This window comes from Notothenia rossii (assembly GCF_949606895.1).
Source record: "Notothenia rossii genome assembly, chromosome: 1".
In the NCBI taxonomy this organism is placed as follows: Eukaryota; Metazoa; Chordata; class Actinopteri; order Perciformes; family Nototheniidae; genus Notothenia; species Notothenia rossii.
The window spans coordinates 48,207,953-48,225,723 of record NC_136912.1 but is presented as its reverse complement, the minus strand read 5'-3'; the positions used below and the strand labels follow the sequence as shown (position 1 = coordinate 48,225,723).

The window sequence follows — 17,771 nt, the reverse complement described above, 5'->3', positions numbered from 1 at the left end:
GTAATGTGACCTTTTTGGCAGTTTAACTAAAGTTGTGCAGCTGCTGCTGTGAGGAAATATCAGCCTGAAATTAAAATGGGCTTTAATGGAGGCATGTTGAAAGTTTGTGTCACTTCATGCCCTCAAGAGGCATTTAAATTGTTTTTGCTTAATTATTTGTCTTTTTTTTGTTGAACTTTTTTTCAAGTTTTTCTCCATTGACTTCAATGTTAAAAATGTGATGAATTATGGGATGTATCACTGGAATTATGAAAGTTATGAATGAGAAAAGTAATAGCAATCGATTCCCGACCGAGCTGAACGTTTTGATGTTTGAACGGAGTTTTTGCGATGTTCAATGCGGGAGAAGAAGCGCGGCAAAATAAGTCGGCGGAATAATAATAAACTTTTCGTCCGTAGAATAACATATAGTTGAATGCTGTGTCAGCATTCCCACTAAAATATTAGCCAACAATGTCCACCCTGTCAGCAAGCCTTCCATAAATAATATAAAATGTACATTTTCAGAAAGCTATATATATAGTCCCCTCAACAATATATTTCAGTTAATGGAAAAAGTATTTGGATAATAATGAAATTATGGCAAACTATTTGTACCATGTCCACCCTGTCATGGGAAGGCTTGCTGACAGGGTGGACAATGGTACAAATAGTTTGCCATAAAGGGACTATAGCTTTCTGAAAATGTACATTTTATAATCATTATGTAATTACAATGTATTTACTCTCTGAAATGTGTCCATAACAGGGTGGATACATTTAGCTGTTTGCATGTACTTGCAGTTAATGCGTGCGTTGCGGTTGCAACAATGAGCCTCAGCCCGCAGTTGGTGACCCGGACCTGTAGTTGTTAAACCTGAAAGACCTCTTGTTTGTCTTTCCACACCCAGTCAGCTTTAATATCTGAGACTTAGAGTGTATGGGCGAGACAAACGCCGGGGACAACATATGAATATCTTACATTCGGAAGTTAAGAAATATACTGAACATATTAGAGAATAATTGATATATCAGGAAAGAATTTTGCTAACGTTATTTATTGCTGCCACAGGCGGGTGGGCAGGAGTGAGCTGCGGTGGGCTGATCGCTGGAGCCGTGTCAGCAGCAGAGAAGTGTCAGGAAGGAGACAGGGATTACACCAGAAGAGGAAGGAGTCAGCCTGGAGGAATGCAACATATTATTTAGCTGAAAGTCACGGCATGTCGTCGAGGTAGTGCCAGCCGTGTTCAAATTTACAACCTAAGCAGAGAACTAAAGCTAGTCGATAGCTGCCAGCCGGTTAGCCCCTGCTAGCAGCAGCATCTAATCTAGTTTAGCTGTTTCTCCAACATGAGGCTGAAAGTAGGCTTTATTCTGCGGAGTCTGCTTGTTGTTGGGACCTTCCTTGGTTTGGTGGTGCTCTGGTCTTCCATGTCGCCGAAAAGCAACGATGAAAACCCTTTTGGAAAACGGGTGAGTTGACAACAGCAAGCCAGTTAACCTTAAGTGTACACTCAGTGCTAGCATTGCTCTAACCCAAAGCTTCAATGAAAAGTGACCATGCAGAGTCTTAAAGAATGACGACTGACAGTGACAGGGCATATATAGCAGATTGTGTGTTTGTAACAGCATGTAGAACACGCTTTCATTCAGATGTTAGGCTAGCTACTAACTTACACTGGTTGCCATGGAGATATGTTCTTGCTAGCTAATAACCAAAGCCGTCTCAATATGTATGTGTGTAGTAAATGTTAATACAACATCTCAGCTCTATACTCCCTCGTTTAATTCCAACTGCTCTAATCACATGGTCATATTAACACTACTTTCCTAAATGAACCACGTTCATTCCAGGATCCATATCCGCATATGTCACCATGAATGTGTCGCTAAGGCGGAACTGTTCAAAGTTAGAGTAATGGGTTTATATCGTTCTTATTATACATCCATGGTTCATATGCCTCTTCCAAAAGCTGTTCGGAATATGTTTGAATGAGGCACAAGCTAGTGCCACTACTGTACGTGATATAACTGTCTCACGAGATAAATTAGATTAGGCTCTTTTATTTATGACTAACACGAAATATCGTGAGACTAATGTTAGCATGATGAGGTTATCAAGACCATACCGTAAGACGTGAGTGCAGATAGCCTAACTGACACAATCTATAGCCTGTATGGCAGTACATCTCGATATCTAACTTCGCTCAAATCTTACATTATCCTAGTGATTTAGTGACAAATCCTGAGAGACAGCAAGCGCTTTTCGTGGCATCTGCGGGCAGTGGCAAGTACTTCCGGCATCTGCCACGGAGGCCGCTACTCCGTGGTATCTGTGGCAAGTATATGCCACAGATGTGGTATCTGTGGCAAGTATATGCCACAGATGCCACAACTTGCCGTGGCAAGTATATGCCACAACCATGCCACAACTTGCCGTGGCAAGTATATGCCACAACTTATATGCCACAACTTGCTGTGGCAAGTATATGCCACAACTTGCCGTGGCAAGTAAATGCCACAAGTTAAGAGTTAAGAGAAGGTTTACGGTAGCTGCCACTCGCCTTCCGTGGCAAATGCTGATATTTAAACCCGTATTTATCGCGTAAAATGTCGCTGTTTTGGCATGACTTTATCGGACTGATCTTTACACAAGACTGATGATCTGTTACTGATGGTCCGATCATATTTTTCAAAAAGATTAAACATTATGTTCTATAGATTTTACTTGGATAACGTGGTTTGTTAAAATAAATAAACGTGCTATTTTTATGATAATACTCAAGATATATTATTAGTAAGTTGACATAAAGATCTAACATTGTTGACCAGAGGTGGGAAATAGGCTAACTTGTATACTCAAGTACTCTATTTGTGATTTAGAAATAGCCTACTTGTACTTTAGTTGAGTATGTAAATGGTATGTTACGTAGTAGGCTACTTACCCCACTACAATTCAGAGGTAAATTGTGTAATTGTAGCCTACTCCCCTACATTTATTTAATACGCTACCTTTAGTTACTTACTACAGATTCTGATTAATGATGATACATATAATCAAGTCTTAAATCAGACTTTATAGTTACTCCTGGAGTAAATTCACAAGATACCCTACTACAGTATACAAAGTCATTAAAACTAGCTGCACCTTTACCAGCTTTGAGAACACTTTCATGATCAATCATTATAATGAAAACATGTAATATGCACTTTAAGTATATGGTTATGCTAATCATTTTGCGCTTTTACTTGAGTAACATTTTAATGCATGACTTTTACTTGTAACAGAGTATTCCAACATGTAGGTTGGCTACTTCTACTTTTACTTCACACTAGAACCGCCAGGGGTCGCTGTATAGCCTACCTAAAACCACCAACGTGTCAAATGAACGAATGCATTGATTTTCAAGGTACAATATTATTTTATTTATCATACTAGAACACAATGAGTTTTGCCACTAATCGCCGTGGCATGTGCCTTGGCATCTATGGCATCTCCCACAAGTATATGCCACAGATGCCACAACCTGCCGTGGCAAGTATATGCCACAACTTGCCGTGGCAAGTAAATGCCACAGATGCCACAACTTGCCGTGGCAAGCATATGCCACAACTTGCCGTGGCAAGTATATGCCACAACTTGCCGTGGCATTTGCGCATGCTGAACGGGAGTTGCCACAAGATGCCAGAGTTAAGAGAAGTTTTACAGTAGCTGCCACTCGCCTTCCGTGGCAAATGCTGATATTTAAACTCGTATTTATCGTGTAAAATGTCGCTGTTTAGGCATGACTTTATCGGACTGATCTGTACACAGGACTGATGTGCGATCTCTATTTTTCAAAAAGATAATAAATGATCATTTATATTCAATTTTACTTGGAATAGCCTACGTGGTTTGCTAAAATAAACAAACGTGCTATATCTATGATAGTAGGCTATACATAGGCCTATTGTAATAAAAAAAGAAATATTGGCAAGTGAGCGTTGCAACGCAAGCCCTTGGCAATTGTCGCCTCTTGAGGGGAGTTTCCACTGCTTGCTACGATAACCAGGTGTATTCTTACTAGTAAAGACAAATAATTAAAAAATAAATATCTGTATTGACACAGCAACGTGTACAATGGTGTTATTAGACTTGGCTACAGACTTAGGGCAGCACCATGAGAATGATAAATACTTAAATAAACATGAAGAATGTTCTCTTAAGCATGATACTCCAAGCAATCCTCATTTAACCGTATAAAGTTGATTTAATATGTTGAGGAAAGAGGGTTACAATGTAATATAATTACACCCTTGTTAAAACTTTTTTTGTGCATCAGTAAAAAGGTTATATGTCATGCATGCAAATATCAAATCATTGTGTTGCTAATTAACATAAACAGATTTTGATATGATACGTTGTATTTACTTTATTTATCTAAAATGTTGAAATCTTCGCGTTACAGCAGTGATAAGGGATAGGAAACATAAAATAATAATAATAAAAAGAAACAGGAAATAATTTACACATTATTAGTAGATATTTATCTACAGAGTATCTAAAGAATAAACAATATAGCCTACTGAATATGTAAGAATACACTATAATAAACCATCTTACTAAAACCAATAGAAACATATATTTGTCTTTCTTAACCCTTTCATGCATGAATTATGAAAGCCTCACTCAGGATTTTTTTTACCAGGTGTTTTTATTGCTCTTGGGGCATGAAAAACAAGATTTTAACTTTAGTTTATTTTTATCTTGTTTTTTCAAATTTAGAACATTTAAAAATACATTTAAAAAAAGAATTTTAAGGATGTTTTATAATAATATATCTTGAGTATTATCATAAAAATAGCACGTTTATTTATTTGAACAAACCACGTTATCCAAGTAAAATCTATAGAACATATAATGTTTAATCTTTTTGAAAAATAGAGATCGGACCATCAGTAACAGATCATCAGTCTTGTGTACAGATCAGTCCGATAAAGTCATGCCAAAGCAGCGACATTTTACGCGATAAATACGGGTTTAAATATCAGCATTTGCCACGGAAGGCGAGTGGCAGCTACCGTAAACCTTCTCTTAACTCTTAACTTGTGGATTTTACTTGCCACGGCAAGTTGTGGCATATATAAGTTGTGGCATATACTTGCCACGGCAAGTTGTGGCATCTGTGGCATATACTTGCCACAGATACCACATCTCTGGCATATACTTGCCACAGATACCACGGAGTAGCGGCCTCTGTGGCAGATGCCGGAAGTACTTGCCACTGCCTGCAGATGCCACGAAATGAGCCAGGCCCTACTGCAAATCCTTCAGGTCACAGGGGTTCTCAAAGTTGACCAATATTGGAGGACCACCCGTCCTAAAGACACAGATAATACAATTAAAATCAACATAGTCTGTTTTTGGCAATCATTTGAAAGGTAATAAAACTGTTAATCCACATTGGAAAACAAAACTTGTTAACTCTTGCTTTTTTTTGTTGCTTTTTTTTTCTTTCTGACAAAATGCCCATTGAAGATCATGTTCTGGGCTGGATATAGTTAACAGTGATGGGACCTTTGGAGTTTTAAAGTAAAAAAAGAGTGGGTGGTTTCTGTCAGTATTGTATGTGAGTAATACATTAGGCCATGCAGTATGCAAAAATCTCATAAATTGTGATAATTTTACTGAATAGATCAAAAAGCATCATGATGTAATTCAAAGTAACATCCGACGGGGGCTAACAGTTGACGTAAACTAACTCTCCTCCCGCGAATTTCAGCATGGATTTGTTGTTCACACTTTAGCATTACAAGCGATATGGAGATCTTCCCCATGACGTGTAAAGTGTTAGTTTGCTGATCAAATAATCACAAGTCAAGTTAGAAGAGGGAGAGGTGGATGCGCTTACAGCAAATTAAGCTTGTTTTTTGCCCTGTCCACCTTTCCTTCCCTAAGATCTGCAACAGCAGTTCTGTCCCTCTTGATGCTGCTTTATGAATCAATCAAAGATTTAATAAAGGCATTTTTGTTCTTTATGAATCTGCAATGGTATGCCACTAAATGGCGTCATGAAGACAAGACACTTCCAATGGGTAGAGAAGCAACAACATTTTTTTTTTTTGATTATTACTTAAGCTGTCCATGATTGGTGGACTTTCCTTGGTCAATTTCAGTTCACTCTTTGTTATGTTAATGTTTAATTGTAATCACCAAATTAAAATATGACCAAGAGTAAAAGCATTACTGCAGATCAGTGGAATAGTGTAAAGCCATTGGCATTACGCCAGCCGCCTGCTTGGGTTTGTGCATGTGTATTCTTGTGCGCATGCATTAAAACAAACAAATGGGGAGCCACTCCTACTGTGTGTGTATGAAGTGCTCCAGGGTTCGATTTATAATCTGAGCTTTATGGGGGTCTTTAAAACTAACACACACACACACACACTCACACTCACACTCACACTCACACTCACACTCACACATAGCAACAGCAGCCCTCTACTTGCTATAAACTTAAATATGAAAAGGTTCAACTACACATAACACATCATCTCGGCTTGCGCAGCACGCTCACAGGCATAGATTGCGCACCTTGGAGGTGAAGTGCAGGCATATTGTCATTCAAGAGAGAATACGATGCGTAGTTCTTTTGGAAAACATGTTTTTCTTTTAGCCTATTTACCTCGTTAACATAACTAACACAAATTACATTGACACGTGCATTATTTGTGATTAAAATAATGGTTGTTGGTAATGTATTAGCAACCCCCATAGATGTATGGTTTCACTGCTTTCATAGGAGATCAGACCCCTCCTTATGGGAGCTCGGCTCCCATTGGCTCCCACATAACTCCAACCCTGAATTGCTCCAATAGTCCTACTAGTGGTCAACAGTTTCCCAGAGTTTCCTTTTCCTAAACATTTTGCTGTTTAAGGTTGTCGAAATGTCTTTAACATACAGTACATGTGGAAGCTTTAAAAGTTAAACCAAATAGTGAATAAAAGCCACAGAGAAATATGTAGCCTGCGTTCACCCCCCTCTGTTAGTAATTACTTGTGACAGGCTCTAAATATTCTTCCCAAATGATACACAGAGCTGTTATGTGCTGAGCCAAATGTGTTGCATCATGCTCCAATTATGTTGGTCCATAGCCATAATTAATCATGTTGTTCTACTTTTTTGAATTCATTTCTTTATGGCTGCATATTCAACACTGTATTATTCTCTGTTGTTTCCCTCCATACAGGATGACAGTGTGTGGCCCAAGGGAGACCTAGCGGATCAGTTTAAGGCTGTGGTGCCCTGGCCTCATGTTGAAGGGATGGAGGTCGACCTCAACTCCATCAGACTAAAAACTGGTGAGAACCAGTTCCAATACAAATAAACAAACCCAGCTCCTACATTCAAGAGAATAAGAATCTGATTGTTAACTTAATTTCATCAAATTAATGTAACCCAATGGAACGTGTCAAAGTAATGCAATATTCTAATTACATTTAATTGGAGTTTAATCTGCCATAGTTCATTTTTTATTTCAGAAAGAAAAATACAAAATCCCCAAACATTTCCCATGCCCATGTTGATGTTTTGAAATTCAAAACGTTTAATCCTTTGGTAGGAGGAAATTGGTGCTAGATACTATACAAATGTTCAACTTTTAAAACATTTGCTGTTTTTAACTGATAAAACAACGCAGACATGTATTTACCAGCCATTTACCATTTTACCAGTAGCTGATAATAAAGCAAACCAAGTCAACAAAGGGATTTGGTTCAAGGAAATATCTGTAATGTGGTACCAAATCACCTGGGGCCTCATATATAAAGCCTTGCGTAGGATATATACGTGGGAAGGTTGCTTACGTAGGACAAAGCAAATAAATACGCACCGACATTTTCCGATTCATAAAAGACTGCGTACCGGCGAGGGAAGTGTGTATGGCACTTCCTACGCCTGTTTCCCTTTTATAAATCACAATCAACTCAAAATGCGGTGCAGCTTTTGCGGGCTTCACGTAACGCCCATCTTTGCCTACAAATAGTCAAAGAAACGCCCATTCATTCATTTTGACTGACTGCATGGAGAAGATCGCAGGAAATGACGACAGAACAGCTAAAAAAGACATCTCACACCGTGTCAGATTTTAGTTATTTTGGGGAGGTCGAGATAAAACATATTGTTTGGTGGATGCAGTTTGAACCAGAGTAGCAGCATGGAGGTCGGATCGTCACCAAAATAAATAAATAAGTGGTCCGAAAAAGGTTAATGACAAAATAAATACACATAGCCTTCCTCAGGCAGTGTGTTTGTACCGGGGACAGGAGACCCCCCTTGATGAGAAACTAAGAAATGATCGGGGAATCCCTCCGGAGTGGAGTCATGACGACTGGATCTGAATTATTTGTTTGTATTTGGTGGTTTGTGTTCCAGCTTTCGATCAGCAACTATATATCCATAATCCATGCAGTTAAAGGAAATACAACTAATGTGTTGTGTTATATTAGCTGTACAATTTACCACATATGGTGTTCTTAGTTTCCATACCTCCTGTGTTTTACGAGCGACTTATCAAGTCTTGGCAAACGGCATAAAACACGATTAAACGTGTTAGTATATAAAACCATGCTCGTATCTACAACCTATAGAAATGCAAAGCGGCGTCAGTTTAGACGTAATTCTGTCCTCCTGCTTACCGCATAATTTATGAGAAAACATTTCATAACATTAACACAACATATTCGAGGTGGTTTTTAATAACATATCCGTATTTATTTATTTCTCCAAGTTATGTTTTTGTGTGCACTGAGGAGTCTCAAACAGGCGTTTGTTAAATCATTTTAAGATTGGCTTTAATCCATTTGTGAAAATGAATTCTTCATATATGATAGATGAGAGGTAACATTCTATTTATGGTATTATTTCCACATATTTATCTCCATTCTTCATTCTGCCAACGGTGTCGCAGTTTCTCGTCTCTCCCGTTGTTGTGCTTAGTGCGTACGCATGGGTTAGAGTTCGAGTACAATTTTATGTTGTGGTATTGAGTAATCTCTTGGTTTCTGGTTGCCGTCTCCAGAAGGGGCCAACCATGTCCAGGAAGCTGAGCAGCAGCCCAACCAGAAGCAGGTGATCCAGCAGCAGTATGTGACATTCAAACCCCACACACAAACCTACACCAGCCCTGTCCTGAAGAAAGGTATCCTGGGAAACTTTGAGCCCAAAGAACCTGAGCCTCCGGGGTTCCCTGGCGGTCCTGGAGAGGGAGCCAAGCCTTTTGTCCTGGGTCCAGAGTACAAAGACGCCATCCAGACTTCCATCAAAGAGTTTGGCTTCAACATGGTAGCTAGTGACATGATCTCACTGGACCGAACCATCAGTGATATACGCCATGAAGAGTGAGTTCAGCTGTTCATACTGACTACAGTCTGCCACTGTGTTTGTTCAAACTGTAATTAGCCCCCTGGATTACAATAACAGCAACAATTCACCAATTTGCAATCTAATCCTAATATGGATTGTTTTTTTACTAATGGACCACTACACTTCCACACATCCACTGTCTGTTTAATCGTATCTCCAAAGTCATGTAATACATACAAAATTGCTCAAAAATTCCAAGTTTTAACAATGAAATGAAAGCAAACATTATGCATTATCTACAAGGGCACTCCAATAGCACATAACTGAAGGCCACATGCCTTATACTGCTGATAACATTCTCCAGACCCACAGCATTACACTTCCATAAAGGGTTTTTCAGACCTGCTACAAAATGTAATGAGTTCTTCCTTGGCCCCAGCTACACCCTTCAACTAACTTTCAAGAATATCGGGCCTGGTGGTTTATGTTATCCCAGACCCATACTAATGATTAACTTGTCTTCTGAACACACACACACACACACACACACACACACACACACACACACACACACACACACACACACACACACACACACACACACACACACACACACACACACACACACACACACACACACACACACACACACACACACACACACACACACACACACTGTTGTTACACAGTCTGCCCTGTATTAAAACATCACGGATGCACAGTGTTTACCATCATTTCATTTCTGAGTCCCACCCTGTGATTTCAGAAGCTCTTACAAAAGCTGATGTTTTTTTTGGCAACAAGCAACCGTAGTGACGCGTCGTAAAACCCGGAAGTAAGTTAGCATTTTTAGCACTTCCGGTTCCTTCCTCAAAAAGCGATGCATTTTTTCCATAGGGTTTTGGAAAATAGCTCGAAATAAGGTCTGTGGTTTGACACACATTTAAGAGATAAGTCACGTTTTGTTCTACGACATTAAATACATCAGCAGTGACCCCACTGGGGATTTTTGAAGAGTTTGCGTGTCTGAAAAACGATGGTTGTTACCGACTGGCTGAATAGGACTACAGAAATGGTCGAGGCCGTTGTACGTCATTACGCAGAACACGTAAACACTCCCGCTAAGTTTGTTTTCCCCTGTGTTCTGCTTGAAAGCAAGTACCTGCCTATCTTTAGTATCTGTATATCTATATCTGACTATTAGATCTGTATTTTTGAAATTGTCGTTTTTAACACCGTAGTTTTACAAATTATAGAATAATTAATTAACAGTGTTTTCCAATTTTACTCGGCAGTTCGTTTCGTTAGCTAACGTTAGCTAAAGCTAGCGCTACTAGTTAGCTACGCAATGGTTTGTTGCTTTGCTCCGGGTTGCAGCCACAGGTCTTCGCATGAAACGTGCTTGTTCTATCGTTTCCCGGCCAATGTTTTCCAAAGGAGAGTCTGGATTCGTGTCATGAGGTAAGCCGACGTTACATTTTTGTCCATGTCACGGTGAAATGTAAATGATGGGTAGTGACTGTATCGCCGTTTTAGAGATGGCGCTGCTGAAAAGACCGCAACTTAAGTAAAGATAATGAATACATCCTATTAAAACCTGTGTGGCTTATATGATAAGTCTAATTAGTACAAGCAGCATAACGTTTCACCATGTAACTAAAGATTGTAGTCAGGGAAATCAGTTTGACATATTGAACTAATAACAAATCACCTCTGGCTGGCAGAGAACTCTCTGCTCCATAGCTTCTCTTGGACGTAAAATCACATGTACATTTTACATTTATATTCAATTTAATATTCCATCCCTTACATACTTTTGTATATAATAACTTATATTTTGTTTTTCTTGTTATGCTGCTGCAACACAAACATTTCCGAAATTGGGATCAATAGAGTAATATCTTATCTTAATTAATTAAGAAATATAACTATTATAATTAGTGTAGCAGCTGACACCTATTTTCAATATGCATTAATCTACCATTTATTTCTTTAGTTCAATTTTGTTCTATAAAAATGTCAAAATAGTGAAAATGTTCACGAGACTTATCAAAGTGCAAGGTTATATCTTTAGATGTTTTGTTTTAGCCTATGTACTGTATGTCTTAATGCTCTTACAGTATATGTGACGGTGTGACATCCATGAAACTAATATTTTATATCTTCCCAACAGACGAGCTGACAGGAAACCTAACACTCTAACAACCACAACATTGCAAAGGCGAGTAAATGTAAATTAAAAACAATTCACAATTTTTTCATTTCTTCCTTGCAGTGAGGTGAAGCTGACCTTGCACTTGGTGCCAGTAAGGATGTTCCTCACGCAGGCTGAATGTTTCTCCTTCCTTACTGACACAGAAGCCCTTGATTTGCAATGCTTCACAAATTGTCATTTCCCTGGCTCCGTAGGGACACTTTACCTCCAGCACAGCGGAAGACCCTACCAGACCATCTGGAGATGCCCCCAACAATCCTGATAGGGAGAGCCACAAATCTGACTCATGGACCTGCTTCTGGGTTGCAGTGGTGAATGCCCTGACGCCCTCACATTCATTCATAGTCCCCCACTGTACAGACAAAACACCATCAAGGGCCTGTTGTTGCCTTAGCACCCTGGCAATAAAGGAAGCAGTCACACGCTTTGACCTCAGGACAGCTCCAAAGTTGCTGGCAGTCAACCTTCCTTTCCTGAACAAATGCCAGTTTGGGTTGGTTCACTGACCAGTGGTAGCCACCTGAATTGCCCTCTGTTGCTCTTCAGACAATGCCATGCTTGCCACAATTGCCTCAGGTCCCTGATGCCCAACAGATTTGATAATTTCAGGAACAGTAAGTGTTTCCAAGCTGTAGTGTTCCTCTTCTGGCTCGGGGGAGAGAAGCCAAGAAATTCCTGAAAACCTGCCCCCGAGTCTGTCCCTCAGCCAGTCACGATCTTCGGAGGTGGGCTCTCTTGTCAGCGGGTTAAATTAGTTATTGGTTTCAATAGTCACATTAAAACAGTTACTAAATCAGCTTACTATCACCTAAAGAACATATCTAGGATTAAAAGACTAATGTCACAGCAGGATTTGGAAAAACGTGTCCATGCTTTTATCTTCAGTAGACTGGACTACTGCAACGGTGTCTTCACAGGTCTCACTAAAAAATCTTTTAGAAAGCTGCAGCTGATTCAGAACACCGCTGCTCGAGTCCTCACTAACACTAAGAAAGTGTATCACATCGCTCCTGTTCTGAAGTCTTTACACTGGCTTCCTGTGTGTCAAAGAATAGATTTCAAAATACTGCTGCTGTTTATAAAGCACTGAATGGTTTAGGACCAAAATACATTTCTGACCTCCTGCTAAATGATGAACCATCCAGATCTCTCAGGTCTTCAGGGACTGGTCAGCTTTCTGTCCCCAGAGTCAGAACTAAACATGGTAAAGCAGCGTTTAGTTATTATGCTCCAAATATCTGGAACAAACTCCCAGAAACCTGCAGGTCCGCTAAAACTCTTACTACTTTTAAATCCAGGCTGAAGACTTTTCTTTTTGTCGCTGCTTTTAATTGAACTATTCATATCTTAAACTGCACTGTAACTTTTATCCATGTATTTTTTCTTTTAATGTTTATTTTATTAGCTTTTCTTTTTAATGACTGATTTGAAATGCCTTTTTTAATGTCTTTCATTTTTTGTAAAGCACTTTGAATTGCCTTGTGTTGAAAAGTGCTATATAAATAAACTTGCCTTGCCTTGCCTTGCCTAATAAAGATTGCATGTGACGCATACAATTGATTTGTTGATGGGAATTAATGTGAATAAATTAACTCTAGGTTAACGGTACTCTTGCTATCACTACTCACCGACACTATAAACCTTGTCCCTCATGCTAGCCCTGACAACACCGGTAAGCACACCTTCATCTAGGCTGCACTGTTACGTGTCCTGACTTGTAGTGGTTCTCTCCTCTGTCTACACTCTTGTCATCTTTGTAAAACGATATCAGACTGGTAATTGACACAGCCATGACTTCTAGTTAAATTCAGTGTGGCTAAAATGAAAAGCTTTGTTAAAATATGCAAGCATGCGAAAGTCAAAGTCAGCTTTATTGTCAAAAATTCTACATGTGTTATACATCCAGAAATATCGTTTCCCACAGTGTGACATGTATACATAAAACTAAACAAAAAGGGCCTAGATAAACGTGGTATACATGAAACAAAACAAAAAGGGCCTAGATAACGGGTATACAGTTTAAAATGTTAATATATTTAAAGTGTTCAAAGTGCAGTTTCAGTGCAAGTCAGTTGAAACGATCTTAAGTTGGCGTGACGTTGAAGTCGTGCGACCCTGCTGCTGCACTGGCTTGTAGTTCGTTTATAGCATAACGTTAGCATTTCGCTTTTGGCGACTAGATTTATGATTCAAAAATTATAAAAGTAGGGTTGACATGTGGAGATTATCCGGCTGAACAACACGTGATCCCTCTCTTGAATGTGTGTCAACCACAGACCTTATTTCGAGCTATTTTCCAAAATCCTATGGAGAATTTGCATTGGTTTTTCATGAAGGAACCGGAAGAAGTTTACTTCCGGGTTTTTCGACGCGTCACTGCGGTTCTCTATTGTCTTTAAGGTCACATCCAGCTACTAACACAGAAGATATATTCACGTCCAGCTTCAAATGACAATAAATAAAACGGTAACCCGACAAACCCACATCCTAAACTTTGAGGAAATTGAATTACGACTGCATAGTTCCTGGTGTGAGTCTCAGTGAGAGGCTGCCTGAATGCTGTCTCCATAGATAAAGCACACTTGGCAATACTTAAAAATATTGAAATATCTGGAAAGTCTCTTGCAGTAAAAATCTTTCAGGGTCCCTATTCATTTCTTTTTTAAGCAATGTTTTTATCAACATTTGATACAATAAAACACATGTATACAGTGTACAGTTCCAAACATACAGAAGTGCACTTCTGTTGAATTAGAAAATGTGTAACATAAGTGTAGCTGATCTGCACTCTGTCCCACCTCTGCAGGTGTAAGTACTGGCATTATGATGACAGACTGATGACCTCCAGTGTGGTGATAGTCTTCCATAATGAAGGCTGGTCTACACTGATGAGAACCATCCACAGTGTCATCAAGCGGACTCCCAGTAGATACCTGGCTGAGATAGTCATGATAGATGACTTCAGCAACAAAGGTGGGTTTGCTTTCCTCACTTACAGTATAATGATTGGGGGGGGGGGGGTCACAATATGATTATATCTTGAACAATTCAGCATCAACCACAGAAAGGAGGAGCCCTCCCTTAGCACTTATGTAAAAACTAAATAGCAGACTACTAACCTCTGTCACCATGGTGAAGTCACATTGTTTGGCAAGGGAATTAACAGTGTGTTCTTGGCCCACGGAGCAAAGCAACATATGATTCCCTCTGAGACCAGGGCTCCACATCAATGCCCAGTGGAATGTCTCAGTGCACAATAAAGGGTGTGTGTGTGTGTGTGTGTGTGTGTGTGTGTGTGTGTGTGTGTGTGTGTGTGTGTGTGTGTGTGTGTGTGTGTGTGTGTGTGTGTGTGTGTGTGTGTGTGTGTGTGTGTGTGTGTGTGTGTGTGTGTGTGTGTGTGTGTGTGTGTGTGTGTGTGTGTGTGTGTGTGTGTGTAGAGCATCTGAAGGAGCGTTTGGTTGATTACATCAAGCAGTGGAACGGTCTTGTAAAACTCTTCAGGAATGAGAAGAGAGAAGGACTGATCCAGGCCAGGAGTATAGGAGCACTGAAGGCCACTAAAGGACAGGTACGGTATGATCCCCGCCTCCTACTACCACAACTACTGAAACCTAACTTATACCAAGTCTGAAACACAGTTGGTAGCATTGATCAGACTGACAACATGACATTATTTTTAAACACAAAGCAAAACAGACATGTTTATGTTCCAGGTGCTGATCTACCTGGATGCTCATTGTGAGGTTGGAGTCAACTGGTATGCTCCACTGGTTGCTCCTATTTCAAAAGACAGGTAAAACACACACACACACAATTTTTCAAATATCATACAAGGTAGAAATTGAATAGAGCCGTGTACAATGCACACACACACACACACACACACACACACACACACACACACACACACACACACACACACACACACACACACACACAACTGTTGATCTGGCCGTTATCCAATAGATTTTACAGACTGCTTTATGACTTATTGCAGTCCGTTATTTTAATCATATTTCTTTTCAGCACATGTCTTTTTATTTATTTAAACATTTACAATATATTTGTATTTACTGGTCCTTTTTTGTTAGGCAGTAGGTACGGTTCATACAGAAAACTTTGTGATACATTTTATGCGAGAATTTATTTGACAAAGATCATCAGTAAGCTACTCTTGGTGCATGCAAAAAGCAACTTTTACTCATAACATCATCAGTGTTGGTGTCCAGTTCAATCTTGATATCTGTAATCAAATATAACCTTCTTTCAACCTCATTATATCCCTGGAGGGCAATTGGCCTTCTAGCAAGGTATATTATTGGGAATGGTTAGACATACAGTAAAGTAACGGGGAGTGGAAGTGGGCTAGAAGTCCACATTTGTTCTCTTTCCTTTATTCCTATCTAAAGGGTTGTCCTGCAGCACATTCAAAGTCATCATTATACATTTTCAGTCCTGACCAAGTGATAGAGATGTATGGATTGCTATTATTTCACAGATGTTTTTGAGATTGTGTATATTCTTATGTATGTATTAAATAGCTTCTGCTCTCAGCTGATGCTGCAGTATTCTGTTTCATGCAGAGTATAGTTATGCATAAGAAGAGTCTAGCCACAGGGCTACAAAGCATGGCTTCACTTTTTAATATCAGCACTACAGCGTTGAGCATTGTATGTGCTGAAACCAATTCTGCAGGTTGTATGTACATCCTGTTCATTTTAGGGGAGTTTCTGTGATCTAGGATTTGCACCTGAATTCATGCATTTGTCTTGGACATGAAGTTTCCCCTTGTGTCAGTCCAGCCTGAAGGGCTGCTGCTGCTGCATGCAGAACAGAAACACTGTGCTGTCAGGTTTTGTAATGACACAGACAACACTCTCAGCTGTATAACTCATTATGGACACTGAAAGCATCATCCCAGCCTAATACAGACACTGGGTATTGTGGATTAATATCAGATACTTTAAATAATATTGTTCTTGATTTTGTTTCTATCATGGGCATATATCATTATGCAGAGCCACTGCACAACACAGTACTAATCACAGCAAGTGTTGACTTCGCTTACTATACTGTGTGTGTGTGTGTGTGTGTGTGTGTGTGTGTGTGTGTGTGTGTGTGTGTGTGTGTGTGTGTGTGTGTGTGTGTGTGTGTGTGTGTGTGTGTGTGTGTGTGTGTGTGTGTGTGTGTGTGTGTGTGTGTGTGTGTGTGTGTGTGTGTGTGTGTGTGTGTGTGTGTGTGTGTGTGTGTGTGTGCAGGACAGTATGCACAGTACCACTGATAGACTATATAGATGGTAATGAGTACACTATGGAGCCACAGCAGGGTGGAGATGAGGACGGCCTGGCTAGAGGAGCCTGGGATTGGAGCCTGCTCTGGAAGAGAGTTCCTCTTAGCCAGAGAGAGAAGGACAAGAGAAAACACACCACGCAGCCCTACCGGTACACACAGCATGCTAACCCTCATCCCTCTCTGTTTGTGTCTCCATCTCCTATCCCTCTGTCCCACCTGTCCTCTCCTCCACTGTGTCTCACGCTGTCTTGGTCTCTGAAACCCCACCGGCACTTCTATGCGTCTTTGCCTGTTTTTCCTTCCTTCATGTACACCACCCCTACACCTCTTCCCCCCATGTGTCTTGAATGCATGGCCCCATCCCCACTCTGTCAGAACGGTGTCTACGGTGCCTCTGATCGACTCTATCAACGGCCAGAGTTACACCATGGAGCCGCAGGGTGGAGGAGACGAGGACGGCTTCGCTAGGGGAGCCTGGGATTGGAGCATGCTCTGGAAGAGAGTTCCTCTGGGAGACAAAGAAAAAAAACGGAGAAAAACTCAGACTGAGCCATATAGGTACAGAAAACCAACCCCTCCTGACTCATCTGGCCAAATAATCTTCACAAGTTAGTTTATTGTATTTTAGCAAGAGCAGTAAAACACAGAAACCAACTCAAAAATGAACCTGAATAACTGAAATATTTATGCAGGGTGGAAAGGTGCCATCAGTTAATAGTTAATACAAACTCTTCAGATCTTTCAAATGTGCAAAACTTGTATACATCACATTATTTAGTCCTCCCATACTGCATATTACAACTAACCAACTAAACCCAAAGTGTGCAACTCCTCTGATGGGGAGTAGCTCACTCCTGTCCTGTCTCTTGTCTGCGTTTGGGCCTCAATCTTTCTAATATTGGGAGTGAACTGTGGGCCCTGTTTGTTTCCTCCAGACAGGG

At 40.1% G+C, this 17,771-nt stretch overlaps 1 protein-coding gene and 1 long non-coding RNA gene across 4 annotated transcripts in view; both read left to right on the top strand.

The window, feature by feature from the left end:
- Window positions 1-854: 854 nt before the first annotated feature.
- The window catches only part of galnt7 (UDP-N-acetyl-alpha-D-galactosamine: polypeptide N-acetylgalactosaminyltransferase 7), a 26,308-nt gene continuing 9,391 nt past the window's right edge, over window positions 855-17,771 (top strand). Inside the window, exons 1-8 of one of the 3 annotated variants that reach the window (XM_079642001.1) lie at window positions 855-1,452; window positions 7,210-7,321; window positions 9,040-9,358; window positions 14,345-14,511; window positions 14,976-15,106; window positions 15,252-15,331; window positions 16,797-16,979; window positions 17,206-17,388. In XM_079642001.1, coding sequence (XP_079498127.1) covers window positions 1,330-1,452; window positions 7,210-7,321; window positions 9,040-9,358; window positions 14,345-14,511; window positions 14,976-15,106; window positions 15,252-15,331; window positions 16,797-16,979; window positions 17,206-17,388 — 1,298 coding nt within the window. In that variant the 5' untranslated portion in view covers window positions 855-1,329. The remainder of the gene's footprint in view (window positions 1,453-7,209; window positions 7,322-9,039; window positions 9,359-14,344; window positions 14,512-14,975; window positions 15,107-15,251; window positions 15,332-16,796; window positions 16,980-17,205; window positions 17,389-17,771) is intronic. The other 2 variants (XM_079642000.1, XM_079641999.1) reach the window with 2 other exon arrangements.
- Window positions 9,365-13,094, top strand: LOC307014209. The gene is made up of 2 exons (XR_013801198.1): window positions 9,365-10,784; window positions 11,497-13,094. It is a non-coding gene; the product is annotated as an uncharacterized lncRNA (long non-coding RNA).